Raw genomic sequence first — 27921 nt, forward strand, 5'->3', positions numbered from 1 at the left:
TACTGCAGGTTTGTTGGAGAATGACCTGGAGACTGAAGGCTTCATGTAACTAAGCAGGTCTGGAGAATGCAGGTTCAGGCACTACGAGAATGAAAGGGGTGATTTCAGAAAATAGTCGGGCAACAACCTGTGTACAAGAAAGATGAGTTAAGACATTTCAGAGAATCAACCCTGCTTTACTGGTTCAGAGGTATGATGCAAATACCCATCCCTATACTAATGGGTCTAAAAAATACCATACTCAATGAAGATATCATCAAGGTCTAGTAAAGAGTATTCAGAAATTTTAAGTGCCCCAATTAATACCTTATTTCTTTATATCCTAATTTATTCTAGAAGATCTGAGGGGCTTACAGAAAATGCATACCATTAAATAGTGAAATACAAATTAAAATGGACATCAGAGCCAGGAAAAATATAACTTGAGTGCATGCAAGAGAGGTAGGCAGGCCATAAAGTCTTCACAGTTGCAAGAGTTGAATTACCAATCTGGCTCTGCATCTCCCAGTGGCCTTTTCCAACAAGTAAGAGGAAAACTTATACTAAGCAGCTTTTACTCCACATGGGAATTCTTTCTTCTGACATGTCCTGGTCTATACCTGGCCCTTCTTCCCACCCCTTTCCTACCACCCTGAGTCTTCCACAGGGAGTCAGATCCTGGGAGCGCCACATGGTCCTCATGGCCAGGGACTGGCCACAAGGAGCTTGGAGGTGGAGAAGCACAGCAGGTGGGGAGGGGCAGTGTCTGGCCTATTTACCTCCTGATTCCTTTTAAGTCCTGAGCAAGAAACACAGGAATTCATCAAAAAATGGCTGAGATAAAGTAAGACCCATCCAGAGAGCTGATGCCTAAATTGCTAAAAATAGGCACAGGCAAAAAAATTAATATTGGTCATTATGCATGGCTTCAGGGAGCTCGCCAGCCAAACTATGATGTTTAAAAAAATCTCCTGTTCCTACTTTTCTATTGGAACATTTTCCCCTTTGAATACTGCCTACCACCCTTACCCCAACTAGTGAGGTCCTCATGGTGTCCCCTGGCTTTCGGGAGCACTTTTGCCCAAATCCCTCTTTTCATCTAATTTACAGGATGAGACACTCCAACTCCAGCTAAACTACTTTTGAAACTTACATTTTAAAGGACAAGGCTCACAGGAATAGTTTACCCAGAAGGGATGGGAGAGAGAGAGTTCAACAGTAAGAAACTAGAGCTTTATTAAAAGATTCTGAAAGACTACCTGAAAAATCACAGCAAAGTCTAGACTTCCTTTACCTGTTGAGGATAAACAGAGAACCCAGGAAATAAAACTCATCTTGAGCACTTAACTTTAAATGTATTTGTTCATGTTTAAGATAAGAGGCAGTTGGAGGCGTGGGTGGGATTTTCCAAGGTTCTGTTATGTGCCTGTTGAAATTAAAGTCTATTTCCAGTTGTGATGGCCATTAGTCGATTTTTAGCACTATTGTTAAATTATCTTAATGACACAGACTCTTGGGCCATCAAATTGTCATGCACTGCCCTTTGTACAGCCAAGCAGAATCCTTTGCCTGCCCTGCCATCCCCCCGCCCCACCCACACCCCCTCCACCCCCAGCAAAGTTACCTGCTCCTTCCTCTTTGACACGCCCCTTGTCTCCACCTTTGTTGCCCCTGCACTCAGGGACCACAGCTAAATCACCTTGGCATTTCCAGGTGAGCACAGTGCCTGAGAAACAAGGCATGCAATGCAGATTTTCTAAACTAATAAGGAACTGAGTATTTCCCACAGCCCTGCTGCCTAAAAATGTAAATAAATAAAACTAGGTTAAGTTCCCTGATTTGGAGATTTGGGAAGCAGGTAAATCAGTCAAAAGAAATGTCACTGAATGAGCAGAGAATGTTGAAAATGTACACATTGTCACATGATCACACACAGCTTAAAGAGTTGGTTCTAAAATTTTTAGAGACACAGATGTCTCTGAGAATCCAATGAAGTTTGGGCTTTCTCCAAAGAAAGATGCACAAATACATAAAAGTCTACAGTGCATTTTCATGAGATTCATGGGATCCGTGAAGTGACCTTTGACCTCCAAAACTGTTGCAAAACCAGGAGCCAACTGAGCCCAAATGAGGAACTTCTGCCTAAGAATAACAGCATCCGTTGGTTGCGTATTGAAAATTCCATGTTTTTAAACATGCCAGTATAAACAGACTACAAAAGACTATAGCTCCAAGGAAGCATCATGATGCCAGTGAAAACAAATGTATCAGGTAAGTCCCTGAAGATTTAAACCACTGGGGCTGTGAAAGTCCATTGCACCAGAGCCATCTTACTACCTCAATAAAAGTCTTAACCCTCAATGTACTTGCTCAAGTACTGGGTAATTTCTCCTTATTTCTCAAGAGAAGAAAATCAACAGAATGCACTGCTTTACAAATCATTTTGCAAGACAAGAATCTTTTTCAACTGGATATTTAGCATCAAGGAAATTTAAAGCACTCTGCAGCTCCCAGGTGGCACAAAAGGGTCATGGGCAGACTGGGAACATTTCTAATCCAGTTAAGATGGCAGTTACAAAGACCTGGAAGTCACTGATTTCCAGAATTCTGTGGCTAATCTACTAGCTATAATCTTGAAGACGTGATCCCAGATCCTACAAGGACAGCACTGTTCATTCCTTTGTGAAGTTAAAGTGGATCTAAAGTTAACAAGAGCAGCTTTTTAGTAGACCATAAACGATATACCATTGGTCTGTATTTAACATACAGTGTACTTCTTTTTACAATATAAATTAGACATAAAAATGTACTAAAAACTGTAAGAGAGAATGGTACAAATGTGGTAAAAGTGATCGAAAAAGTAGTGGCTTATGAGCAGGAGAAGGGAATGAGGAAAGCAAAAAAAGGCAAATATAAGCAGCTAGACTACCAGAAAGAATAGACTGGAGAGAGGATGAGCTGGATGGAAAGGAAAGCAAATTCAAGGAAGAGGAAAGAGGTAAAATACCAGATTGAGGTTGCAACAAATACAGACCATAGAAGTGAAAAGTAGGGGAGAGGGGAAGCAGCATTTCTCTGAGCAAGCGATCGACAAGAAGTATCAGTAGAGTACACATGCCCTGCTGGGTTTTCTGATAAGAAGGAGAGTTAACTATGAGGATATTCCGGGATCGTCTGTGTGTTTGTAGGAAGTTGTAAGAATTTAAGGAGATTTGGGAATCCATGTAGAGCAGAATCTTTTGCTGGCTGTTTTCATCCTATACCACTCCAAGTGAGGAGAGTTTAAATGAGGTCTTGAAGCAGAGGAATGGATAAAGAAGATGTGGTACATATATACAATGGAATACTACTCAGTCGTAAAAAAGAATGAAATAATGCCATTTGCAGCAACATGGTTGGACCTAGAGATTATCATACTAAGTGAAGTAAGTCAGACGGAGAAAGAAAAATATCATATGATATCATTTATATGTGGAATCTAAAAAGATGATACAAATGAACTTATTTACAAAACAGAAATAGATTCACAGTCTTCAAAAACAAATTTATGGTTACCAAAGGGGAAAGCTGGGGGCAGTGAGGAGGGATGAATTAGGAGTTTGGGATTAACATATACACACTACTATATATAAAATAAATAATCAACAGGGACCTACTACATAGCACAAGGAACTCTACTCAATATTCTGTAATAACCTATATGGGAAAAGAATCTGAAAAAGAATAGATGTATATGTATGTATAACTGAATCGCTTTGCTGTACACCTGAAACTGACATAACATTGTAAATCAACTATGCCCCAATATAAAATAAAAATTAAATTAAAAAAAAAAATAAATGAGGTCTTGAGAGATAGATTTGGCCGTCTGAGGCATGGAGAGGATGGGAGGACAGGGAAGGTACAGGTGGGGATGGAACAAGTAGCAGGTGGCCGGAGCAGAGGTCCACCGTGTAGAATTGAGGGGAAATATGCCTAAGGACAAGGGACAAGAAGAAATAAAAGCCTAGAGAAGGAGTCCAACGCAGCTTTCACCCTAAGGAAATGGAGACCTCCAGCAGCTTTCCAACACAGAGGCCACACACCAGAGGGCTGGTTTGGACCCCAGCCCTGAGATGGTCCATCATGGCAGTGTCTCCAAGCAACCACAAGTAAAACAAAAGCAAAAAATGACCTGCTTCAGACAGGGAAGCCTCAGCTGCATTTCATGGAAATGCAACTGGAACAAGGAATCTCCTACTTGGGAATCGAGAGCACTGGGTGAATGGATCCTCACGGAGCTAACGAGCACCTTGGATACCTCCAGTGGAGCAGAAGATGCTAAACAAAGGTCGATTTAGTGTTTTGCCCCCAAAACATCACATAAAGCAAATAACATACTTGGAAGAGACATATTTAGGGAAGACAGAAGAGATAATTAAGAAGAGGGTGGAAGCGTTGAAGTTGGGTGACAGCACAGGAGGAAAGGGGCTGGCACACTGAGGCCCAGAGGGAAGAGCCACATGTTGTGTACGATGCTACATCACCTCTTTCTTCCCGTGAAACAGTATAAATATTCATAAGGCCATGGTAATGAAGGAAAACTGGAAAAAATTAAATGGAGTAGCAATGGAAAAGGTCAAAGATAAATACATTCTCATCACCTGGAATGCACAGAATATTAATGTGAGGCTCTCAGCAATACATTTTTAAAAAGAACATTTATATGACATCGTATTATATTCTTCAACTTAGTTTTTAAATTTAAAACTAAATCTTTGATTTTTTTCCTCCATCAAACATAATATACTGACTTTTAAAATTGCTGCATGGTATCCCATTGTATACTACAGCTTAACTTTTTAATCATTCACTGCTCTATTGTTAGAGATATAGAACATCTGTAACTTTTTAAAAAATTTTTATTGGAGTATAGTTGCTTTACTGTAATGTAAATGTGTATATTTGAGAATATTTGTTTGTAATACAAAACTCAAAATTATTAATATTGGTTACTCAGAAAAGAAAAATGGAGTTTGACTGGGAATAATGATATTAATATTTTAAAAAATACCACTTTTAAATTTTTGAAATTGCTTATAACTATTATAATAAGAATGGGATCCTAGTCGTGTTTAAATAAAAGTATATAAAATAAAATTTTAAGACAAACATTTATGGAAAGCTGGTAATGGCAACCAAGTTTGTCTCTCAAAGACACAAAAGGGATTCCTTTGCTCCGTTGCAGAGAAATATTAAAACTCCTTGGGACCTTACCTATGTAAGGGAATCTACGGAGAGTGAGGGAAAGAGAGGAGACAGTTCCTGAAAGGGCCTCAAGTTTCTTTCTAGGAAGGAGCAGCAGTGACTAAACACAGAAGCACAACTCTGGAACTTTCCTCTCCCTTCAGCATGGAAGTTTTCTCCCACCTGCATTGGCATCACTTTGTTCATCCGTTGAATGAATGCCATTGTATTCTTCAAGATAGTCTTTTGGTTCTTAGCTAAAAATGTATTCATGTCTATAGAGCCCAGTATTGTAAAAAAAAAAAAAAAAAAGAAAAAGTAATTATTATAAGAAGCTGCTTTAAAAAAAAATTAAACTCTCAAAGAGAGTTCAACACGTGTCAATGTAGTAAGCATAAGGCTTCCACAATGATTACAAAAGATAAATCTTGTTTCTTTACGATAAAAAGATTTTGTAAAAAGAAGTAGCCGGCCATGTGTAGGTGCTGCCAATTTATCATTGTGAGGAAGACAGCCATTCTCTCCAAAGGAGCTTGTGAAACAAGACTGCTATTTTTAAAAAGAATAACACTAAAAGAGGGTGAGCTCCATTACAAAGCCACATAAAACCAGAGGCTCTAGTTAGGAAACTTAAAAAGATATCAGATAACAAATTTTCAAAGTGCAAAATAATGGTTGAGAGAAATAAAGGATCAAAATCATTGTCTCCTCATCATAACCCAAAGTGTAAGTTTTGAGAAAGAATTTCTTAATTTAGTTATTAACATATCAAATTAATTTTTGGAAATTATTCCTCTAAGGAACATTTCAACCAAAGACATGTTTTTCCATGAAATTTTCTGTAAGCAAAATGAACACAAATTATGCTGGAGTTCATAAAATTTCTTGTACCTCAAAAGAATAAATTAATATTAACACTGGAAAATCTTTCTTATTAATATTCATCCCTGATATACTCCCAATATATATACTCCCAATATCAGTCTAAATCACAGTTATGTTAAAACCCAAAGTAGTATAAAATGTAAGATAACATTTCAAATGTATATATTTTGGTAAAATTAATGACATTTTAAAGAGTAGTGATAACTCATACATTTTCTTGAAATGTTAGCTCCATGTCATAGAACAGGCTAATCTACTAAAAAGAAAAACTTAAAAGATTAATATAAAATAAAATTGAAACTATGGATCAAAATATACAAACTATTTCCTTTTAAATAAATTGTTACAACAGATATGGAAGCAAATAATAGTTACTTGTACTGGGGAGTAAAATTTAGCTTTGACTGTTGACAACACTTCATCACACAATTTCTAAATAATAATCTAGTACTGGATCCATCTTAATAGCCAAAAACTGGTCCAAAGTTGAATACCGTCCCCTCTTTTACCAGCATGTCCATTCCCCAAGCTGATTTCTTTTTACCTTCTCTCTGCCCAATAAAATCCCTGCCCCCCACCCCCAGCTGGATTTCCAAAGATTGGAAAATGAGCTTATCACCAGAGAAGGATCAAATATAAAATACAATATAAATTATATAGAGCTGAGCATTTCATTTTCCCAGTTTGTCGTCACTATATTTGCATCAAACACGTATCTTGGAGAATACACCTTAATGCTTCCATTTAACTTAGCGAAATATTTAGTGTACCTCAGAAAAAAATTGTGAAAGCAACCAAAAGCATCCCTAACATTTGTAATTTATATTTTCACATCCATTTTCATTAAACCCTTTCAACACCCCTGAGAGACAGGTGCTGCCTCTACCCACTAGGTCCCTCATCTTCCAGGTGAGGACTGTTAGAATATATGATTGGACAGGACAAGATACTAACAGCAGGATACAGAGGGCCACTTGGGTGCACGGGACTGGGATGAGTAGAGTCTGAACTTGAGCTTGTGTCTTTGAGTTGAGGCTGCAGGACGGAACAAGTCTGAATAAAGTCGGGAAGTTATCAGCATGGTAAGCGGCTAGAGTTACAAGTCCCAACCCCGGAATGAAGATAACTGGCAGAACATAATCAGAACGCTAAACCAGGGGAAAGTCCTCTGGAAACTGCCCAAGCTTAGCCCTTGAGGGGAGCAGGAGGTAGGGGGGTGAGGGGAGGGTCAGGAGGAATCATACTTTCTGAAGGTCATCTCTCCTCCAGGGCAGAGGAATCTAAAAACAGCTAATTGGACATGTGGTAGTTTAGAGAAAGGTAAATGACAGATTTAACCATGTTAGAGAAAATGTGAAAACTCAGAAGTGACCCATGGAGGAAGGTGGTGTGGGCAAGAGGGACCCCAAAGAGAGTTGTGATCCCCCAAGTTATTCTGAGTCAGAGGTTCAGAAGTGATAAATCGTTTGCTCAGGTGCTGAGCCCAGGGCCCTGGGTCAGGCCAACATCAAGTGGAAACCAAGCTTCTTCTGAGACACCAACATTCAGTACCTCAAGTTGCCCACAATTCCGGGAGAAAGAAATTAAAGAGTCAAAACTGAAGCCGAGGACTTCCCTGGTGGCGAAGCGGTTAAGAATCCGCCTGCCAATGCAGGGGACACGGATTCGAGCCCTGGTCCAGGAAGATCCCACATGCCACGGAGCAACTAAGCCTGTGTGCCACAACTACTGAGCCTGCGCTCTAGAGCTCGCGAGCCACAACTACGGAAGCCCACGCACCTAGAGCCCGTGCTCCACAACAAGAGAAGCCACCGCAATGAGAAGCCTGCGCACCGCAATGAAGAGTAGCCCTCGCTCACTGCAACTAGAGAAAACCCGCATGCAGCAATGAAGACCCAATGAAACAAAAATAAATTAATTAAAAAAAAAACAAATGAAGCTGAGATTCACAGCATTAAATGCCAAAGACCACACATCTAGGACTCTTTGGCCAGAACTGGGATACAGTGTCTGGATTCCAAATCCCACAATTTTTCCATTTTGAGCCACACTGGAAATATTATCTTAGAAGCCAATTTTGATTATAAGAAAAACCTCACCTAAAATGGAGGAAATTATGCTGATGGCTAGAATTCAGATTATCTGGGCAAAATTCCCTATATACTATCTCTAAACACCAAACCGAGGTTGGGTTGAACCAGATGTGGTTTTGGATACAAGATTTCCATAACTCACCGATAAAGTGATTGTGCCCCAAGGCAAGCATCTCCTCCAAGAGGACGAGGCCCCCGGGAGTCTGGAGGAGGGTCACGCTCCGTCCATCTATGAGGGAGCACTGTTGAAATCCCGTGGCCGTGACCTTCCACAGCAAAATCAGTGAGGCAGTGGCATCTTGACGAATTCTGAAAATGAGAACGATGTCAATGGAAAGTCCCTTGCAGAAAAATTCATCTTAGAATCAGGCCATCAAATTCAAAATAAAAATAAGGACAGCACATACATCCATAAAAGTATTGGGAAATGGAGGAAATGATCTTCTAAACAGGCGCCCACTTCATGCAGACTCACGGCCGTCATTTCCCACACCGTTAAAAACGCCTGTCTCCCGCTTGATCAAAAATATACCACAAAATCACTAATAGATAACTCACCTTTGGGTAACAATTTTCATCAATAATAAAAGGGTATATTGAGTTTAGAGACAACTCCTTCCATAACCACACAATATAAAGAGTCCCGCTAAAATTTATTATAAATGTGTAATACATCCCCAAACCACCTGAGTGGTGCTGCTAAAATAAGTGAAAGTGTGTCACCTCCCATGCTTCTGGCCTCCCCTGGTTTCTTCTTGCTTTCAGGATAAAATCCAAAGAATGAGATGCCCTAGACGACGAACCCACCCCGGCCTCAGTTCCCTCTCAGCCTCGGATCCTACGGTTCCATCCTTGCCACCCGGCGCAATGGCCACAAGGAGCTACTGTCTCTTCCCCGGGCAGGTGCTGTCCCGGGTCCCAGCCTTTGCCTGCTCCTCCACCTGGGAGCTGTGTCATTCTTCAAAGCTTAGCCCACTAGCACCCCTCCTCTGAGACCTTCTGCACCCACCTTCCCAGCAACCAGCAGCTGCCTGTCCTTCCTCTGTGCTGCCGGGGAAGCAGGGTCGCGATGCACAGAGCTGCACCCCCCAGGGCAGAGCTCCTGGCTTGCAGCAGGGGTCCCAATAAAGGGTTGATAAATGATCAAATTCATGAATAAATGAAAGTGTAAGGAGCTAGTAACACTCCCACGTGAATTCAGCACCCAGAGATCATTCAGCACTCCCATCTTAACTCAGTCTGGGTCAGACTCTGCTCTTTCTGTCCAGATCTGCAGCCTCAGAGAGTCTTGGGGAATTTCAGATTTTTTGAGGGCGGGGGCGAGAAAGAAAGCATTTAAAAGGATAGATCAGAACCATTCAGAAAGGCTTATGAAAGTAAAACAACATGACCTAGACAGGAAAGAACTGGTTTCATAAACATAAAGGCAACTAAATGATCCTGATTTCCCTGAAACCGGCTCTGGACGGTGGAGTTTCATCTTTGGTACCAGCAATGGAACACTTAGGGCAGGGGTCCCCCTACTGGCAGAACTCAGAGCTGCCTCAGATGCCACACCCTTCTCCCTACAGGGATTTCGTCCCCGTGCCCAGAGTTCACTGCCCATCCTGGCTTTTCCTACCAGAGGAGTTCAAGGCAGGGGGCAGGGGATGCAGGGGCAGCGGAACAAAGCCCCTCTTCCAAACATTTCCAGGGACTCTGTTGTTTAGAAGGGAAGGTGGGCAAAAATGACCCTGTGTAAGTGAAGAGTGGGTCTCCAGTGCCCACTGCCCTCTTAAAATGGAGCGATGCAGCACACCGGTCAACCAGGACCAGGGCCATGTGTCCCCCTGTCTTCTGAAGTCCCTGAAGGCTAGAGAGCAAATGTCCGTTTCAGTGCATAAGGGGTAGGATGGGGAGCGCCAGTTAATAGCAACAGAGAAGGACGGGCGGTGGGGGTTGTCAGACAGGTGCGGGGGGCGGTGCTCCAGGCAGCGTGACTCGCCAGCAAAGCAGAGCACCTGGCGCCCTGCCGGGGGCTGTCGGCACTGCTTCCCGTTGCCTCCTCCCCATCCCCACCAGTGACAACCCGCCGAGTGTAATTTGAATGAGCTTAAATTTAAAACACAGCAAAACACTTGTCTCACCTGCTTGTTTTTAAAGAGACAATTGTAATGTTCGGATCTTACATGTGGGGTAAATTATGCACACGAATTTAACCAATGGTCCACTAAAATCAGAAGGAGCCAAAGAATCTGGGGAGCAAAAGTCATTTGAGAAGAGAAGGGTCTGGCTCTAGATCTTAGCTAAGGCACCTGGGTTTCCTATCGCCCACCTCACTCATCCAATCCAGCCTCCCTGGAATCTTCTCCTCTGAAATCGCTCCCTCTAGTTTTTGAGGGACAGAGGCCATATCTACACACGGAACCATTCATGATTCTCACTGGACTGACCAGTTATGGACCAGTTATGTGAACAGACACCACCCAGCAGACAGTCACAGTATCAAACATAATCATTTTTAACTGGGAGTTTATTCTTACTTGACTGAAGTGTTCTGTGGCACTTCGAAGGACACCAGACGGCCACCCGCAGAGCTGTTAGAACTGGCATTCCCACAGGCAATATCTGGAATCACCTGGAAGAACAAAGACCAACAACAAAGAAGACACGTTATGGGGGTTAATCATGGTGCAAGATAACATTAGGAAGCAAGATTTCATGAGCTGCCTCCACTCCATTCCTTTGGGTGAGGCTGGGGACGGCCACTTGAGAGGCCAAGTGAAATCTTACAAACTCTAACCAAAATGAAAGCCTTGCCATTTGAGTTTCTGAAACGCAAAGGCTTTGCTGAGAGGCGTCTACACATTCCCGGGATGACTACAGCTGCTGATAGGACGTTGTGCGGAAGGGCGGAAGATCTGCTCCCCTCTCTCTTTCATCCTGCAAGCAGTCACGGGCCTCTGTTCTCTGCTCAGTCTGTGGGTAACGAGGGCTAAATGCTTAGAGAACAAGGAGGTGGCCTTAAAGGACGAGCTTCCATGCCACGGGTAGAAATCTCAATGACTAGGAGAATGAGCTTTCCAGAGGGCAATAGTCGTGTCTGGTCTGAATGACCGTGCTCTGTGCAGAGGTGTACGTGGGAGCACGTGCTAAGGCCAGGTAGCTGGGAGCTGCCCTTGTTTTCCCCTGTGGACCAGACCTTCATTTTTAAGTAACGTGTTCCGGAAAGTATTATACTGATGTGTGCAAAAAAAGGAGCTCAAGGGGGGAAACTGTGCTCATCAGGAAGCATATTGCTAACACTTGAGCTGTGTCCAGTGAGGTGCCTCTGGCCTGTTTATTCATTCATTCCTCATGCTGTGATCACTGTACTCATCCCAAGAGTCAAAACAAAAGGGTATTAAAAGTGTTCGTCATCACTGAATTAACTGAGAACAATACAGAAATTCTCTGCACTTTCACCCCACTCCCAACATGTAGAATTTATTGTCCAGAAATATATTCACGTGTTCCTCTGGTACTTTTAACCTGCTTCTTGAACAGCCTAAGAAATAACTGCATGACACGAATATGAGGCAATTCTTTTTTACATTTACCAACTGTAGGATAGCATGTCTTTGAATAAATAGGTTGAAACGGTTGGCTGGGGAGAAATTTTCTTTAAAGGACACTTCCTTGATAAACATGGGACCAAATCTAATTCACATTCAAGAAGTGAGTCATTCAGCAAAGAGATATTAAAATCCTAACTTCAAAACATCTATTACAAATCTGAAATCAGAACAAGTTCACAGTTTTTTAGGTAGAATAAAAACACTGCCCTGCGGTCTGGATGGGGTCTTCACAAATTGTGTGGCAATGAAAAAAAATGTGGGTCAACTGGTTAAAATCACCCAGAAACATCAAACAAAAAATGCTGCCTTACGTCTTTTGTAACAATAATCCAAATTTCTAGACATATTCTTTGGCTCTAAAAATGCTACACAAAGATCTATGTAGGTTTTTTTTTTCATTTAAGCTACAAAACCTGTAATAATATACAACCACAGGTCTATATGGAAGTCATATAAAGGACACAATATGGAGTGGAATTACACTTTATCGATGTTACCTCAAACTCATGTTTTGTATTTGTTCTTCTATTCTTCTAGCTAGCAAACTTATACTTTATGTCATCTTTTAAAGGTCTGCTGGAAAATCCTCAGAATGGGACTTTTGATGAGCTTGAAAATCCAATAAGCCAAACCCAGACTGGACAAGATTCAATAAACAGAATTTGCTGTTGCCAAAATGAATAAAATTTGGAAATCTCATTCTCGAAGGCATTGCCAAAATATTTTAAAAATCAGTGATAGCGTTTTTTTTTTTCTAAATCCCACTGAAGTGCTGCAACTTACCACCAATAGAACCTAAACAATAACAAACAAACAAAAAATGGAGCATAAAATTCCATGAAGGAAAATTAGGTCAATAATGGAGGGTCTGTAATATGTTCATTTATAATATTTTTCATTGAGCTGCCTGCCCCCAAATCTAAGATTATCTCACAGAAATATATGTGGTTATCATTCCAGAAAATAACTTCATTCATTTTCTTCTCTTGCTTACTCTTTTTATGCTCACAAAACAATCATAACCGAAACGTCCCATTTACGCAACCAGGAGAGATTTCCTACACACAAAGGCAGAAAGGAAAAAAAGTTTGGCATATCTTTTGCTCAATGTGTAACTTCAAGGTCTTGCATTTTTATTGCTGAATTATTTTAACTGTACTGGTTTCTTCCATAAAAGCACATGCACTAAAATGTCCTCACCTCCACTTGATCCCATTTCATTTCTACAACTTTTTGCCCAGTTTTCGGCTGCCACGTTGGCAGGGTGATGGTGGCCTGAGAGCGGGGCAGGATTATGTCAGGCTCCTGGGTGGTGGGGACAGGCTGAAGCTGTCTGGGTGCCATGGACTCCGTCCAGCCAGAGGCGGGGACACTGGGAAGTGCCTGTTCACAGATTGGACCTTCATAGCCTTCATTGCAAATGCAGAGGTAGCCATCGCTGCTGTTGCTACTGCTGCAGTTGCCATGGTGACACGGGTTGCTGGCGCAAGGATCCGCAACAAGCTGAAACGAGACCATAAATGGGTCAATTATTCCCTCATAAGAAAAGTGGCACCTTCTCTGGGAAATGAGCTCCGTGGCTCAGAGCTGCAGCTCTAACAGAAACGCTGTTCCTGTGGAATATGCATTTTTAACTACTTGTGCTGTTTGGGGCAGGGGGGCCTCCCAAGGTCATCCCAACATTAACCCTTCCACAGATAACAGGCGTCCAACAAGGAAGTATGTAGTTAGTGGGGAAGAGCCTCCCCCACCCCAAGGCCCTAAATAATGTTGATTTCAGGAATACTTATTTAGAAGAATTTTCTAAGGCAAAAATAGTTAAAACTGAGGCTCGTTAGGAATATACCAACTTTGACATTTTTAGCTGCCAGTCAACCGATACTAGGGATCTAAATTGAAATCTCTTTCACATCCTGGACCACTCATTGCAAGGTTCCCTCATGAGAAATGACTGCTTAGTTTATCCCCCCTACAGATGCACTTACCTATGTCTTCCAATTTCCTACCTGATGAACAATTCTCTTTAAGGCGATGTTATTTAATTAAAAGCTTCCAAAATGATCAGCTTGCGTGACAGTTGCATGCTAGAAGGGAGCATGGTGGTGACTTATATTAAGCAGAGTTCTGTGAAAGTTTCTACCTAATTATTTTGGAGGGTGATTACAGAGAAATGTTACCCTGCTGGATGTGGAAGATAAAATTTCAGTTGCATATCTGTAAATTGTGTTCACGTTCTAAGGAAAGTGTTTATCGCTGAGTCCTTTGCTGACCTCTGACTTGCCGTTTGTTATTACCTGGAGATGCTACAAAAACAATGTGAAATGAAGCAGCGTAACAATGCTTCTCTCCAGACACCCCAAGGGTTCAGGCATGTTCACAGAGTTTATTCAGTTATCACTTGCTTCTGTGATAACAGAAAATTAGACCCTGGTTTCTCAGGGCTGGTAATAGAATTGAGTGAATAATAGACAACAGAGAAATGGGACCTTCAATTTCTCTTGTTGAAATGAGTTCACACTTAAACACACATGGGTAGAATTCTGCCTGGAAAAACAGCTACTCGTGCTGCTAGTGACCCTTGTTACACAATTTCCAGCAAACTCCTTTAGGAAGATTAAGGGATTTTGGATTGAATAAAATGAAGCTCCAAAAATACCACATTGTTAATTCTATGCTCTCACTTGGCAAAACCTTCACAAAATCTCAGATAAGAGTAGATGGATTGGTATCTGAAGAAAATATTTCAAGAGTAAATAATTTAAAATATTTACAATCTTTACCAACTCAAAGTAAAATCCAAACTCCTTCCACGGCAGACAAAGCCCTCCCTGATCTGGCCCCTTCCTATCCCTGAGGTCCTCTCTTCCCACGCTTTGTCCTCTTCCCTTACATTCAACCCCCTTCACCTTCTTTATGTCCCTGCACTATGCCAAGGTCATTCCCACCCCAGGGCCTTTGCACCTGCTGGGCCCTCTGCCTGGAAAGCTTTTCTCTCAGACTTTGCATGGCTCTCTACCTCATTTCACAAAGTTCTCTACTCAAATGTCACCTCCTCCGAGAAGCCTTCCCTCACCGTGAAATCTAAAATAAATCCCTTTTTTGTCTCCCAAAGACATGTGAGCCCCGTCAGTGCATGGACTTATCTGCCATGTTCACAGCTCTATTCCCAGCATGTTGAGGAACACAGAAAACATGGTAGAGTTTCTTTAAAAAAGCACTGGAAAAATAAAGACAGATAGATCAATCAACATCTGAAAAGCAATGTGTGATGAGGGACAGATTGAACTGCTCCTTTAGTCCTGATACTGTTCCCGTGCTTTGGATTTATTTTTAGGAAGGCTTTGTGGAATGTATCACCTCAAGAAGGAGAAAGAATTTAATTAGCTAGGATAAAGGGGACATATAAACCAGGTTTCTGATATCAGCTCATCTGACGGTTGACCTAGTCACAAATTAAGACTTTTAACACATGCCTAAAAACACAGAAATACATTTTAATCATTTTTAAAAATTGGAGAGGTCATTACAAAAATCAATTCTGGAAGTGCAGACCTCCATGGTGCAGCGTAGGGAATGACAAGGCAAAGACCACAAGGCAAAGATCACCAATCTGATGGCCAAAGACGCCCCAGGGCTTCTGTCCCATCGCCACAGCCTCCTGCTGGCGACTGCCAGTCTCAGAGACCATCAAGGTGAGTCACTGTGTGAAGTCCGTCCCTTCGTGGGCAGTGTCGGGGTGGGTGCTGGCAGAGAGAGCTGGGTGGGAAGGGCAGCCCCCCAGGGCAAGGCCCAATTCACCAGGCCCAGGAGTCAGCTCCACCAAATGAGGGAATAAAGAGCCGAAAGAAAAATATGCTGAGGATAAACAATACCATCTAAGTGCTGCTGTCTAGGCTTGATAGATGAGAGGAAAGCAGGGAGAGCATGGGATTCAATAAGGAACGACTGACGTAAAAGGCCAGGAGAAACGCTCTGGGTAGAGAAAAGAAGACAGAAGCTAAAAATTAAACTATCAGCTGTATAGATTTCTAAAGGGACTCAAAACAGTGAATGATGTGATGGTGCACACACGTACGCACATGTACACACACATGCACTGAATACAAAGCAGGGCGTTAAATGCACTGCGAGATCATTGATCTCGTCTTTAAAATAATCATGTCATATTCATGCTACTTCCTTGGGTTTTCGCCTAGTTGCTTCACTAACAATGACAATTACCTTCCTTTCTATCCTCTAACACTTCAGACTAGTTTCACTAAAAAGAAAACAATCTTTTCAGTTGCCTAACAGCAAATACAAGATAAAATGCAATCATTAACCTTTACGCAAAATCTTGGCATCATAAATATTTATTGTAAGTCCTGTTTTTCTGTACACAGCTTATTGAGTTGTTTTTTTAAGTTTGTATGTGTATTTTATCTCACAGGGAAAAAGTCCTGTTACAGAGGTCACTACTGCCCTTGAATCCCGTTACATTTCAACTATAAGCAGAAAATAAGCAAACTGCCAAAATGCATAATGAGGCAAAATATCGTAATTAATAGAACTGACTTTGGGGATGCTCAAAATTCAAGGTGATACCTTCTTGGCTATAATTTCTAGCTTCTAATGATGGGGGGGAAAGGGATGAAGACTTTGTAATATCAGCAGAAAGAGCAAAGAGAAAGCCTATGTGTTAATGGTTTTCTGCTTACAATAACCAGCAAGCTCATTTATTAAATGCTGTATGTTCATTGCATCAGATTAATTCATCTATTTAAACCAAATTTTTTCACATCATAGAGCTAAGCTAAAACTATTCTTTTCACATCTTATATTCAACTTTTCACCTATGTCAAATAATTTATACTACAATCAAGAGCGCTTACGGGGGTGCATACAGGGTGAGGTCAGAGCGAAGGTGCCTGCCAGCCCCGGGACTCATGATTTGAAGGTAGTCTCATGTGACACTTTAGCCGTGACCAGTTTTCCTTCCCTAAACTGAGTGCTGCCCATGTTTTTGGCAATTCCAGTGCCCTCTGCAGCATACAAACAGAAGGATGAAAGGTCAAACTTAAAACAGGTATAAAAGAGGCCCACTTACAGGGTCGTTAAGATACAATATGTTAAAGCTACCAGGGTCGCTGCAAAGTGCCGCACGCAAACACCTTCATCTGCCTTACCTGGTGATGGTGGGGCCTGGGAGAAACATAACCACCTTCCTGGTGATCCTTCCATGCTAGTTTAGACACTCGGTGGACTTTGTTCCAACTTCTCCTGTACTTTTACAGAAAACTCAACATGGCTGATCAGTAATTCAAGTGCCATTTATCCGGCACTTACGATGTGCCAGGTAGGATGCCTAGAAAAGGGGTCAGGAGGATGAAGAAAGCCCAGTCCCAGCCCTCAAAGAACTCTCAGTCCAACAAAAGGGTAAGACACATGAACTTGGACGTGCCCTGAGCCGTCTAATTGTCAACTAATACCCTGCATGTATGCGTGTCAACCATTACGATCGTGTGTTTGATTGAGTTAAAGTTCTTTAACACTGAAAAAGAGAATGGGCTTGATGACTGCAGCTATGAAATGAGCAGCTTACGAGCAGGTCTCAGAAACCATCTCTTAGGTGGCAGTGGCAGCTCTCACAAAAGAAGCAGCAGAAAAGAATTTTCTAGGCGAAAATGGAGGCAGGTGAGCACCCAGCATCCTGGTGACGGCCCTGGTGTGCAGGTGGCTGAGCGGCTTGGGCGAGTTGCTTGCCTGCTCTGGATACACATTCCTCGCACATCCAGGGGCTGGGGTGGAACGTGTCAAGTTCTGCTCCAGCTCTGCGGTTGAGGTCCCTATTGACATGACTGTTTTCAGAGGGTCCAGAGGAGCACAGAGCAAACCTGGGGTCACCTCCCTCCCTCATTTATACCCACGTTCAGTGGGCAGAGTCATCCAAGCAATGGGAAGAGTGTCTGAGGAAACGGACGCAAAGAAGCCCAGGAGGAGAGCCTACAAACACTGATGGAACACGCCACTTGGCCCAGGCCACGCAGGTCTTGATACAGATATTAGTATTATAGGAAGAAGAGGCGACTTATTAAGTAAGGAACAAAAACAAAAGCCTGAAAGCAGGATTTTTCAACTTGTACACTACTGACTCTTTGGGCTGGGTATTCTTTGGCGTAGGGGTTGCCCTGTACATTGTAGGATGTTGAACAGCATCCCTCATCTCCACTTGCTGGATGCCAAGAGAACCCTCCCACCAACAATGGCAGCTGTGACAACCAAAAACGTCTCCAGACATTGCCAGTGTCCCCTGGGGAAAAGCCACCCCCAGTTGAGAACCACTGTCTCAAAGGAACAGATTGAAGCATTTTATTCCATCAAAATGTTTTGAAAATCCATAAGACTCCATAATAAAGTCAAAAGGCAACAATATGGTGGAGGAAAATATGTACCACCTATTACAAAGGACTAAGTCCTTTACAATATAGATTCCTAGATATCAATAAAAGAGAAACACCTCAGTAAAAAGGACAAAGAAACTGGCAATATGCAGAATGATTTGTACAGAATCATGCCATTTTTATACTACTTTTAAACACAATGTTACATATTCACTTGTATGTGTATAAGTACAAATAAAAATTTTTTAAAGTAGAAAGGACCATCATTTTAGTAATTTGTCTGAGCAGCAGAATCCTTTAAGGAACGTTTTAAAATACAGATTCCCCAGCCCCAAGCTGCTCATCGAAAACTCTGAGGGTGTGGCACCATCAAAGGAATAACTTATCTGGATAATCCATGATGAAGAAAGACCACAATAAAGGGTCATACTCCACCTCCCCTGCCCTGGAAGAAATGTGGAAATTCTCCCCCTCCCCTCCCACCCATCAACTGAACTATATGGAGGTGAATGATGGACAGCCCACTGCAGAGGCTAAACAGAGAAACAGGTGGAACCCTGGAGGAGGGTGGGTGGAGAGAAGCCACCCACCCCAGGGGCCTTGAGATAGCAGGAGAGTGTCTGCATCTGCCAGCTGGGGGAGAGGGACCAGGACAAAGAAGAACCCAGAACTTGGGAGTTTGGGGTTTCTGGAAAAATGATAATAATCAATTGCTCATGAAGCACTGGAATACAGCAGAGAAAGCCTGGGGCTCTACTCCCATTTGTGGGTGATCTTGGACCAGGCAAGGAAGGTTCCTGGGGCTCAAGCTTCTCAATTGTAAAAGGAAGGGATGGGACCAGAGAACCCTAATGTCCTTTCAGTTCTTCATATCACGTTTCTTGTCCAAAACAGGAACTGCACTGGTTAGAAATGTCATCTTCATGCTTAAAGACAAATGCACACTGTTGGGGTCCAACTGTCACAGTATTTTTGTCTTAAAAAGGAATTTTTCCCACTTTTCTTCAATAAAGATCTCAACTATATTGCAACACCAACTGCTTACCCACTAGGAGTAAAAATGTGCGAAAAAAAAAAAAATCACTACCGTTCTTATGCCAGTAGTAGTCTTGGCCAAGAAATGCATCCCATGAATTTTTTTTTCCTGAATCCAAATAATAAAAGTGCTCATTCACTTTACTGAAACAAGAACTACGTATCTTAGTGAAATACACTAAATAAGCTTAATTCCCACGTGTTTTGGTATATCTTTACTTCTGTATTAGGGACTCTAAATTACTTGAAAAATTATTCCAGGACTAATTTGGGCAGTCCACTTTTCCCTTCAATTCTGAGTCACTTTCCTGAAATCAGCCTGTCCTGGTTTTTGCATGTGGGTTGAGTCACATCTGAAAGTAGGCTAAAAGGAAATTACAAGCAGAATTCAAACTTTTGACATGAAATGAATCCATTAAAAATAAACCACTGCTTGTCCAATTATTTTCCAACTTTTCCATGGTATCTCTTTAAAACCTGATACTTTCAGAAATTATCTTGAAATTGCACTCCCTCTGCTGTAGTCCAGCTAACACACACAGTCAATACTCATACTGATGAATCTTTAATCCCTGCTCGTTGCAGATATATCAAAATTAAATAACTGTTCTTCAGAAACTTGGCAAACCCTTTGTCGCTTGCTCTCCATATTCAACTAAATTCTAAGAAATAACATTCAACTGCATTTACTGGCATGGGCACACCAGCCTCAATGAAATGCGCTTTTTTTTTCTTTTTTCTTTTAATCGTTCAAAAACAAGTTCCTTGAACCAGAAACTTACAGAAAAATTCCAGTGCATATATTCTTGTCCCATCTCTCATCACAGACACTCATACATCCCAGCAAACTCTTTTTACAAAACAACAATGTCATGAATACAGGAAATATGTCAACTTTTACCTCCCTACCTATTCATGAAAAGAAGCCTGCAGCAAAATGGGAATGAAACTTCCTATGAAGATCATATGATCATCTCAACCGATGCAAGAAAAGCATTTTATTAAATTCAACATCCATTTAAAGTGAAGACGTTTAGAAAACTAGGAATACAAGAGAACTTCTTTATTCTGATAAAGAGTATCTACAAAAAAACCTTCAGAATGTAATACTTATCGGTGAAATGTTGAAAAAGTTCTCTCTGAAATTGAGAACAAAGGAACTGAACACTACACTAAAGGTCCTAGCCAGTGCAAGGAGGCAAGAGTAAAAAGAAGTTACAAGGATTGAATAGGAACAAAATTGTCATGATTCACAGACTATGTGATTATGCATGCAGATACGTTATTAGAATATGGAACTTCAGCAGGTTTGCTAGATGCAAGGTCAAAAGGTTTTTTTAAAAAAAAAAAAGAAAAAGAACAATTGCATCTCCATGTAGCAGAAACAAAAAATAAAATCTTTTGAAAGGTGTTGTTTACAATATTTTAAAAATCCCTAGGAATAAATCAAACTAAAGAAGTGCATGGCCTCAACAAAGAGCTATAAAATAGTGCTGAGAGAAATTAAAGAAGACATACACAAATGGAAGGAGAGTCTAGTTAGAGATTAGAACACTTATTTTTTACAAAGATTCAAATTTTCCCCCGTGACCTACAGATTCAATGCAACTACAACGAAAATCACAACAGTGTTTTTTGCTCTTGTGTGAAGTGTTCCCAAATAGCCCAGATGCTCCTAAATAAGAAGAACAATGTGGGAAGGCTTGCTCTATAAAAAATAAGGAACTTTAAAACTGCAGTAATTAGGACAACGGAATAAAAAGTCAAGAAATAGAATAACCATATATGGACAATTCATTTCTGGAATAGAGTAGTGTGATAAATGTAGTCTTTTCAATAAATCGATAACCATATGGGGAAAAAAATTAAGCTTGACTCCCCCCCCACACCAGACACAAAGATTAAATTGCAAATTGCAACTGAAACTAATATAAATCAATTATACTTCAATTTTATTTTTTTAATTTAAAAATAAGTTTCTAAAATATTTCTAAATAAATAAATGCATACAATGGAATAGATAGATAGATAGATAGATAGATAGATAGATAGATAGATGGCAAGTGGATTGTAGGTCTAAGAATGAAAGCATGAGATATGCCTACAGGGTGCTATGAAAAACAGAGAGCGGGGCAGTGAACTCACTAAGGGACTCCAGGAGGTCTTTCTGTGTGAAGTAAGTGTCAAGGGTTAAAGATGAGCTAACCAAGGAAAGAAGAGCAGGAAAGGGGGCTCCTGCCAGAAAGAACAACTGCAAAGGCCCTGAGATAGAAAATGGGTGGTGTAAGGAGAGAACTACAAATAGTTCTATTTAACTGGAGAACACGCGAAATGTCTGCCAGGGAGTTTTAAAAGGAGGGCTGCTGAAAACAATGAAGACCAGTTGGTAGTATATTGGACTTTGGCTCTGAAGGCAAATCCATAATGAATTTTAAGTAGAGCTATGACAGATGAAGCATTTTAGAAAAATCCCTCTAGCAAGAATGGGATGATGCATTTGAGGGGGTCAATCTGGAGACACAGGAGTGTGGGAAGAAGCCACTGCCATCAGCGGGGTGAGGAGGGATGCAGGCCATGTCTAGGGCTGGGTCAGCATAGACGGAAACGTGAAGGTGGGCTGGAGAATCGGTAGGGCTGGAGACTAACTGATTAGTTATGGGGGTAAGACAGGAAAGGGACTGTGCGTGGGAACTCCTGGGATTCTGGCCTGAACAAGCAGGTAAAGGGTAAGGTCACTCACTGAAACGTGGGATTCAGAAAGAAGAGAAGTTTCGAAAGGAGCAGGAAGTCATGGTTTTTGTTTGGGGAAGGAAGGTATTTGGGTGCCTAAGGGACACTGAGTGGGGGATGCCCTTAAGAGATCTGGTGCTGGCGGGGGAAGGAATGAGCTAGCGCTCCCGGTTACCAGCATGTAGCAGGTGGGAGAGGGGTGGCACTGCAGATACACAAAATCACTGAGGGTGAGGCCTCACAGAGGCTGGGAAGGGTGGGTTGGAAGAGGCAGGAAACCATTCTCACAGAGGGGAAAAAGGAGTTACAGGCAAGAGTTAAAATGTGTTGAGGGCCCATAGGACCAGATCCCTTATATGTCTCAACTCATTTGCTCTTAACAATCCAATGAAATAGATATCATCCTCACTTTATCCCGGGAGCTAAGGCTCAGAAAGGTTAAGCAGCTGGCCCAAAGTCACACACAGTAGATGTCAGAGCTGAGAGGTGAACCGAAGACTGAGTGATTCCAAATTGTAACCTCTTCCCGTATTCCAAAGTGTCTTATTTTACCTCGTTAAGTCAAGGAGTGGGTTTGCAATGGAGAGTGTGGCTAACAGCCAGAGGCCACTAGAGGAAGATAACTCGATTACTGGAAAGTGGACGCTGGATTTGGCACTGACAAGGGCAGTTTGGGCAGCCAGAGGGGTCAGAGGCCACCTTCCAGTGGGTCAGGAAGAGGCCCCAAACAGACCCCAAACTCAGCTTATCAGACCTTTGAAAGAACATGAAGTGAGCCCGCTCAGCTCAGAGAGAGAGAAGACGCCTGCCCAGAGGCCCTGGTTCATGGTTCTGTTCAACGATCCAATTCTGCATACACAGAATGTGAGATGCCTGAAGGCACGCCCAGGAGCGTGGAACCTTTACAAGTATGCCGCCCTAGAGGGGGTCTGGGCAGGGTGAAGAGCTGGGAAAGGTCAGATCTTCTTCTGCACTCATTCAGACAAACAGCCCCAGGAAAACTTGTAGGAGCAAGTGTCTGCTGGATGAACAGCACGCTGACCAAGTTTCAGGAATGTGCAAAAGAGCAAAGTCTGAGCCCCAAGAATACAGACAAATGGGGCTGCTCTACCCAGATAAATGCAGAGAGAGCAGAGTATAGCGTGTAACACGCCCACAGCAAAGAGAGCCAAGGTGAGGGGTCTCAGGGATTCGACCCAGACAAGCCTCACTGGCAGTGAGAGAAGACATAGGGGAAGGTGACTTCTGTCCTGAGAAGAGCTAGTTCATTAAAGTCTGGGGTGGAATCGTCCACACATGTGTGGGATTACACCTTTCTGGGTGACGTTTCCCACCAAATGAAAGAAGCATACTTCGTTTATGTCTTTTTTTTTTTCCCTAGGAAATGTCTTTGTCATCTGCCAACTCTGTAACCTGTGTCACAACCTGAGACACACACCCTCAGTGTTACCTGAGACGGACAGGTAACTGCCCTCGGCAGGAGGCCCTGGTAAAGATCACACCGTCAAGAGCAGTGTCAACTGCACCCCTAATTTTTTGCCTTTTCCATCTTTTTTATTGAAGTGAGTTGATTTCCAACATTATATGAGTGTCAGGAACGGCACCCCTATTTGGAGAGTTTCCTGCACCCAGAGTTCCCGTTCCTGAAATATCCCTGAAGCTTCTGGCAAAGATGATGACACCAGCTTGCCTTTGCCCAAAAGTAACCTCAAGGTTCCTTCCTGACGTTCCTCCCAGATGGTGGAACAGCACGGGGATTCCACGGAGGCTCTCCAGCAACACAGAAGCCACGCGAGGCCATGGGAGCCAGGGAAGAGGCCTAAACACAGTAGCCTCTGTGTTATTCTAATGTGTTTGGTTGCCATCCTGGAAGCTTTGGGAAGTCAATGAAATACATCATACCAGAGTGGGGACTGGAGTCAGTCTCCCACTTTCAAAAGAACCTTTTACGCTTCTTAGGGGCCCCAAAGGTAGTCTCCAAATATTAAAATGTGTTGATTTCTTTGTTACTTAAAATAGTTGTAAATGACAAATGACACTTCTGCAGGGTAGCAGGGAGCTGCAAAACCAGGAACGTAGTAGGCACTCACTAAATATTTATTGCCTGAAACAGAGAGGGCATTGCTTTCTTTTAGACCATTCTTCACTCGGAGCCCATACCTGCTAGGCTTGATAGCCCGGATCCTTAAGAAAAGTTGGGGGAGAATTCTAGGATGCACTGAAACCAGGGTACAAAACCTTATTTGGGAAAGGCTTTTGCTCTAAGTTGTAAAGTGTTCTGTATGCTTGTGTACCTGCCTGGCCTCTTGACCACTTTGATGTGTGCTTTTCTCTCTGCAGGCACAAAAATTCTCTTTGCTCTCTTTTCAGCTTTCCTAAACTTCAGTGGAAACAGCTGCTCTAATTTTAATAGCCATCTGCTCTGGAGATGACGACAAGAATCAGTGGCCCTGCAGATAAATCTCAAGTCTTCCTCTTGTCCAACTTCATTTGCCTGGAGGTAAGCTTTCTAGAACCAGCAAGCTTCATGTAGGGATCTTCACTAAGAAGAAAAGCTAGAAAGAAAAAAAAATGAAATTCAAACCACCGAAAGAGCAGGCCCTGGATATCCATTAGCAATTGTTTTTAAATCCACAAAAGCCAAAGACCCCAAAACAGCATGCACGCTCATACTAGTCATCTCGGGGCACAGTTGGAAAGAAGCTCTCTGATTGGCTAACATCTACTAAAAGGCCAAGTGTTTTTCCAAGAGGAAGCTGAGAGGACCTTTAACGTTATGAAAGACAAAACAAGCTAAAGAAAAACTAATAAAGGAATAGAACAGGGCTGAGAGTGGAAGAGGTCATCCATGAAAGCCCTGCCAACTAGAAACAGCCATGGGTTGTGAAGCACAGAAAAGAGGAAGGTCACAGAGACTGGAGTGTCTGCAGCCTGGGAGGTAGGGCAGGGAGGCGAGGCACAAGGATAGAAAACCACCACCACCTTAACTGTGCAGCCCTACGGACAGGGGACTGCTTTACCGGGAAGCAGAAGAGAGAACATTCAAAGTACCTTCAATGCATTGTCTTTAAGACACAGAGTGGATTCCTCGACCATGACAAGCTAAACCTTAAATCAGCAGAGAGCTGGCACCTGTATAGTTATGTCTACAGAAGTGGTACAGCAGAGGCACTGTGGCTCTGAAGGCACTCAATACTGATCATACAAATGATCTCTTTAAATACACACATATTTAGCGTTTCCAATTTAGGCATGAAATTAGAAGGGTAGAAAACCACACTGGAAAAACAGTCAGTAAGACATAACCATGTAGAATTAAGGGTTTTTCAGCAAACTAACTTTTGAGCACAGAGCATCCTCTGAATTGTTTTAGTATGTTGATGAAACCAATCACATTTAATAATGCTTGCCAACTTGGACTATGTGAATTAAGTTACTGCATAAAGATTATAGACACTGCCACTTTTCTTGCATATGTAAATACTATAGGCACACAGAAAATAAAAGCTTAATTGATGGGAAATTTCATTATTCAGGACTTTTATTATAACAGATTGAACTGATGGGCAGACCCTACTCCAGCTAAAACCATTTAACAATTTTAGATAACACAGAAAATGCTTTAACTCAAGGGTGAGCTTTAAAAGGGGGTAGGGGAGAAGAGAAATCCTCAAGTTTCAGAAATGAAAAGAGAAGAGGACTCGAAACCAGAGCCATTAGCTCTTCATTAACCACAGGGGTTATGGACCTGGAATAATACCTAAGGACTGGGGGGGGGGCTGAATTCTATAAATCACACAGGGATGGGAAATGTGGCCTTGAGCCCAGGAGAAGTAGGGGAGCTATACCTGAGTCCATACATAAAGCCTCTTAGAGCCACCCTGTCTGTTTATAAAAAGGCAAGTGGTCTGGAGATATATCTACCTGCAGGCCTGGAGAAACCTCTGAAAAACTGGCATAGCTCCAGGGTCTTCGGATGAAAAAAAGAGTTGCCTGGGAGTAGTCAAAACCTTCCATATAAATAGCCCATGAAATTAACGACATCCCCTTGATGTGGAAATCCTAAACCAAGAAACGCACATAAAAAACTTGACCAGAACCAGCAGAGTGATGGCGTGACACTTTCACAGCACAGAGCACGTGAGACTCACACACACACGTGCACACATAAACACTTACTATAATGAGCTCACAATAAAAAATTACAAACTGCACAAGGTAACAAACCACCATCAGCATGTAGAACTGCAGGTAAAGACTCAACAGAACCCCTTCCCCTACTGCATGAATATACATTTATACATCTTAAGATAAAATAAGATGCTTACGGTATATTTGAAACATTTTTAGGATTCCCCACTTAACTTCCTTGCTTATTTTAATTGGCCTGATTAACTGTCCTGATACTTTTGATAAGACGGTTTCTACCAAAGAATACTAATAGCTTATATAGAGAAGATTTCTGAGGGCTTACACTATGCATCGCACAGTTCCCAGCATTTTCCATGTTTTAACTCATTTCATTTTCACTATAACCCTACCCAGTTTAGTAGAATTATCTGTATATATCTCTGAGGCTCAGAGAATTAGAGTACCCGTCCACGGTCATCAGCTAGCATGTAATAAGAATACTAATCCAGGGAATTTCCTGGCGGTGCTGTGGTTAGGACTCCGCGCTTTCACTGCCGTGGGCCCCGGGTTCAATCCCTGGGGACCTAAGACCCTGCAAGTAGCATGGCGCGGACAAAAACAAAAACAAAACAAGAATACTAATCCAGGCAGAAAGATACAATTCCAACCAAAACCCCATGTTCTTTTTTCTCCTAATTTGTCTAACTGATCCAAAAACTTAAACAGGAGATGAAAAGGGCAAGTATTTCCAAGATAATTTGAAAAAAAATAAAGATATATTTTCCTGACCAGATATAAAAATTTACTAGAAGTCTATAATCATTGTAACAGTATATAGTATTGGTACAGGTATAGACAAATTAAACAATGTGTCAGAAAAGAGCACAGAGATTTAGCGTATAAAGGAACTTGTTATATAACAAGGAAAGCATTAAAAATTAGTGCAAAAGGATAAACTATTTAGTAAGTGGTATTTGAATAACTGCTGATCCCTGTAGCTAAAGTAAGTACGTAATCCATGCCATATACACCCACACACACACAAAAAATGAAATCCACATGGATTTTATATTAAAATGTCAAAAATATAACCTCAAAACTTTTATATCAGGGGTCAGTAAACTACAGTTCACAGACCAAATCTGGCCCATCACCTGATTTTGTAAATAAAGTTTTATTGGGACACAGTCACACCCATTAGTTTACGTATTGCCTGTGGCTGCTTTCACAGAGTTGAGTAGTTGCAAAAGAGAAAATGTGGCCAGCAAAGCCTAAAATATTTACTCGCTGACTCTCTGCAGAAAAAGTTTGCTGATTACTGCTCTAGATGAAAATATAGGAGACTATCTTTATGATATCAAAGTTGGAAAGAATCTCTTGAATAAGACTTATAAAAGATGAATATATTAAACTGCATGAAAATTTAAATGAATGAACTAGAGTTACATCTGACAGCCAGAGAAAAAACACAGTAATGAGTGAAAAAAAAAAATCAAGTTGCAGAAGGATAGGTGCAGTATGACTCTCCTATAGACATTTTATATCTATGTTGTAAAAATATAAAAACACAGACAGAGCTTATATATCAACTCAGAATAACAACAGTTTCTGGATAGAGAGGAAGCGACATGGGGTCAGGGAGGAGTTTGCAGGATACAAAATTAATACACAGAAATTTGGTGCATTTCTATACACTAATAACAAAAGATCAAAAAGAGAAATTAAGGAAACAATCCCATTCACCTTCGAATCAAAAAGAATAAAATACCTAGGAATAAACCTACCTAAGGAGACAAAAGACTTGAAAAGACATACCATGTTCTTGGATTGGAAGAATCAATATTGTCAAAATGACTATACTACCCA

The 27921-nt window shown here is 41.7% G+C and overlaps 1 protein-coding gene across 1 annotated transcript in view; it reads right to left on the reverse strand.

Annotated features, from left to right (window-relative positions):
- Window positions 1–27921, reverse strand: part of DNER (delta/notch like EGF repeat containing) — a 323611-nt gene that overhangs the window by 186076 nt on the left and 109614 nt on the right. Inside the window, exons 2-4 of the mRNA XM_061205679.1 lie at window positions 12980–13282; window positions 10706–10800; window positions 8326–8492 (exon numbers count right to left, since the gene is read on the reverse strand). Coding sequence (XP_061061662.1) covers window positions 8326–8492; window positions 10706–10800; window positions 12980–13282 — 565 coding nt within the window. The remainder of the gene's footprint in view (window positions 1–8325; window positions 8493–10705; window positions 10801–12979; window positions 13283–27921) is intronic.

This window comes from Eubalaena glacialis, chromosome 1, assembly GCF_028564815.1.
Source record: "Eubalaena glacialis isolate mEubGla1 chromosome 1, mEubGla1.1.hap2.+ XY, whole genome shotgun sequence".
Taxonomy (NCBI): Eukaryota; Metazoa; Chordata; class Mammalia; order Artiodactyla; family Balaenidae; genus Eubalaena; species Eubalaena glacialis.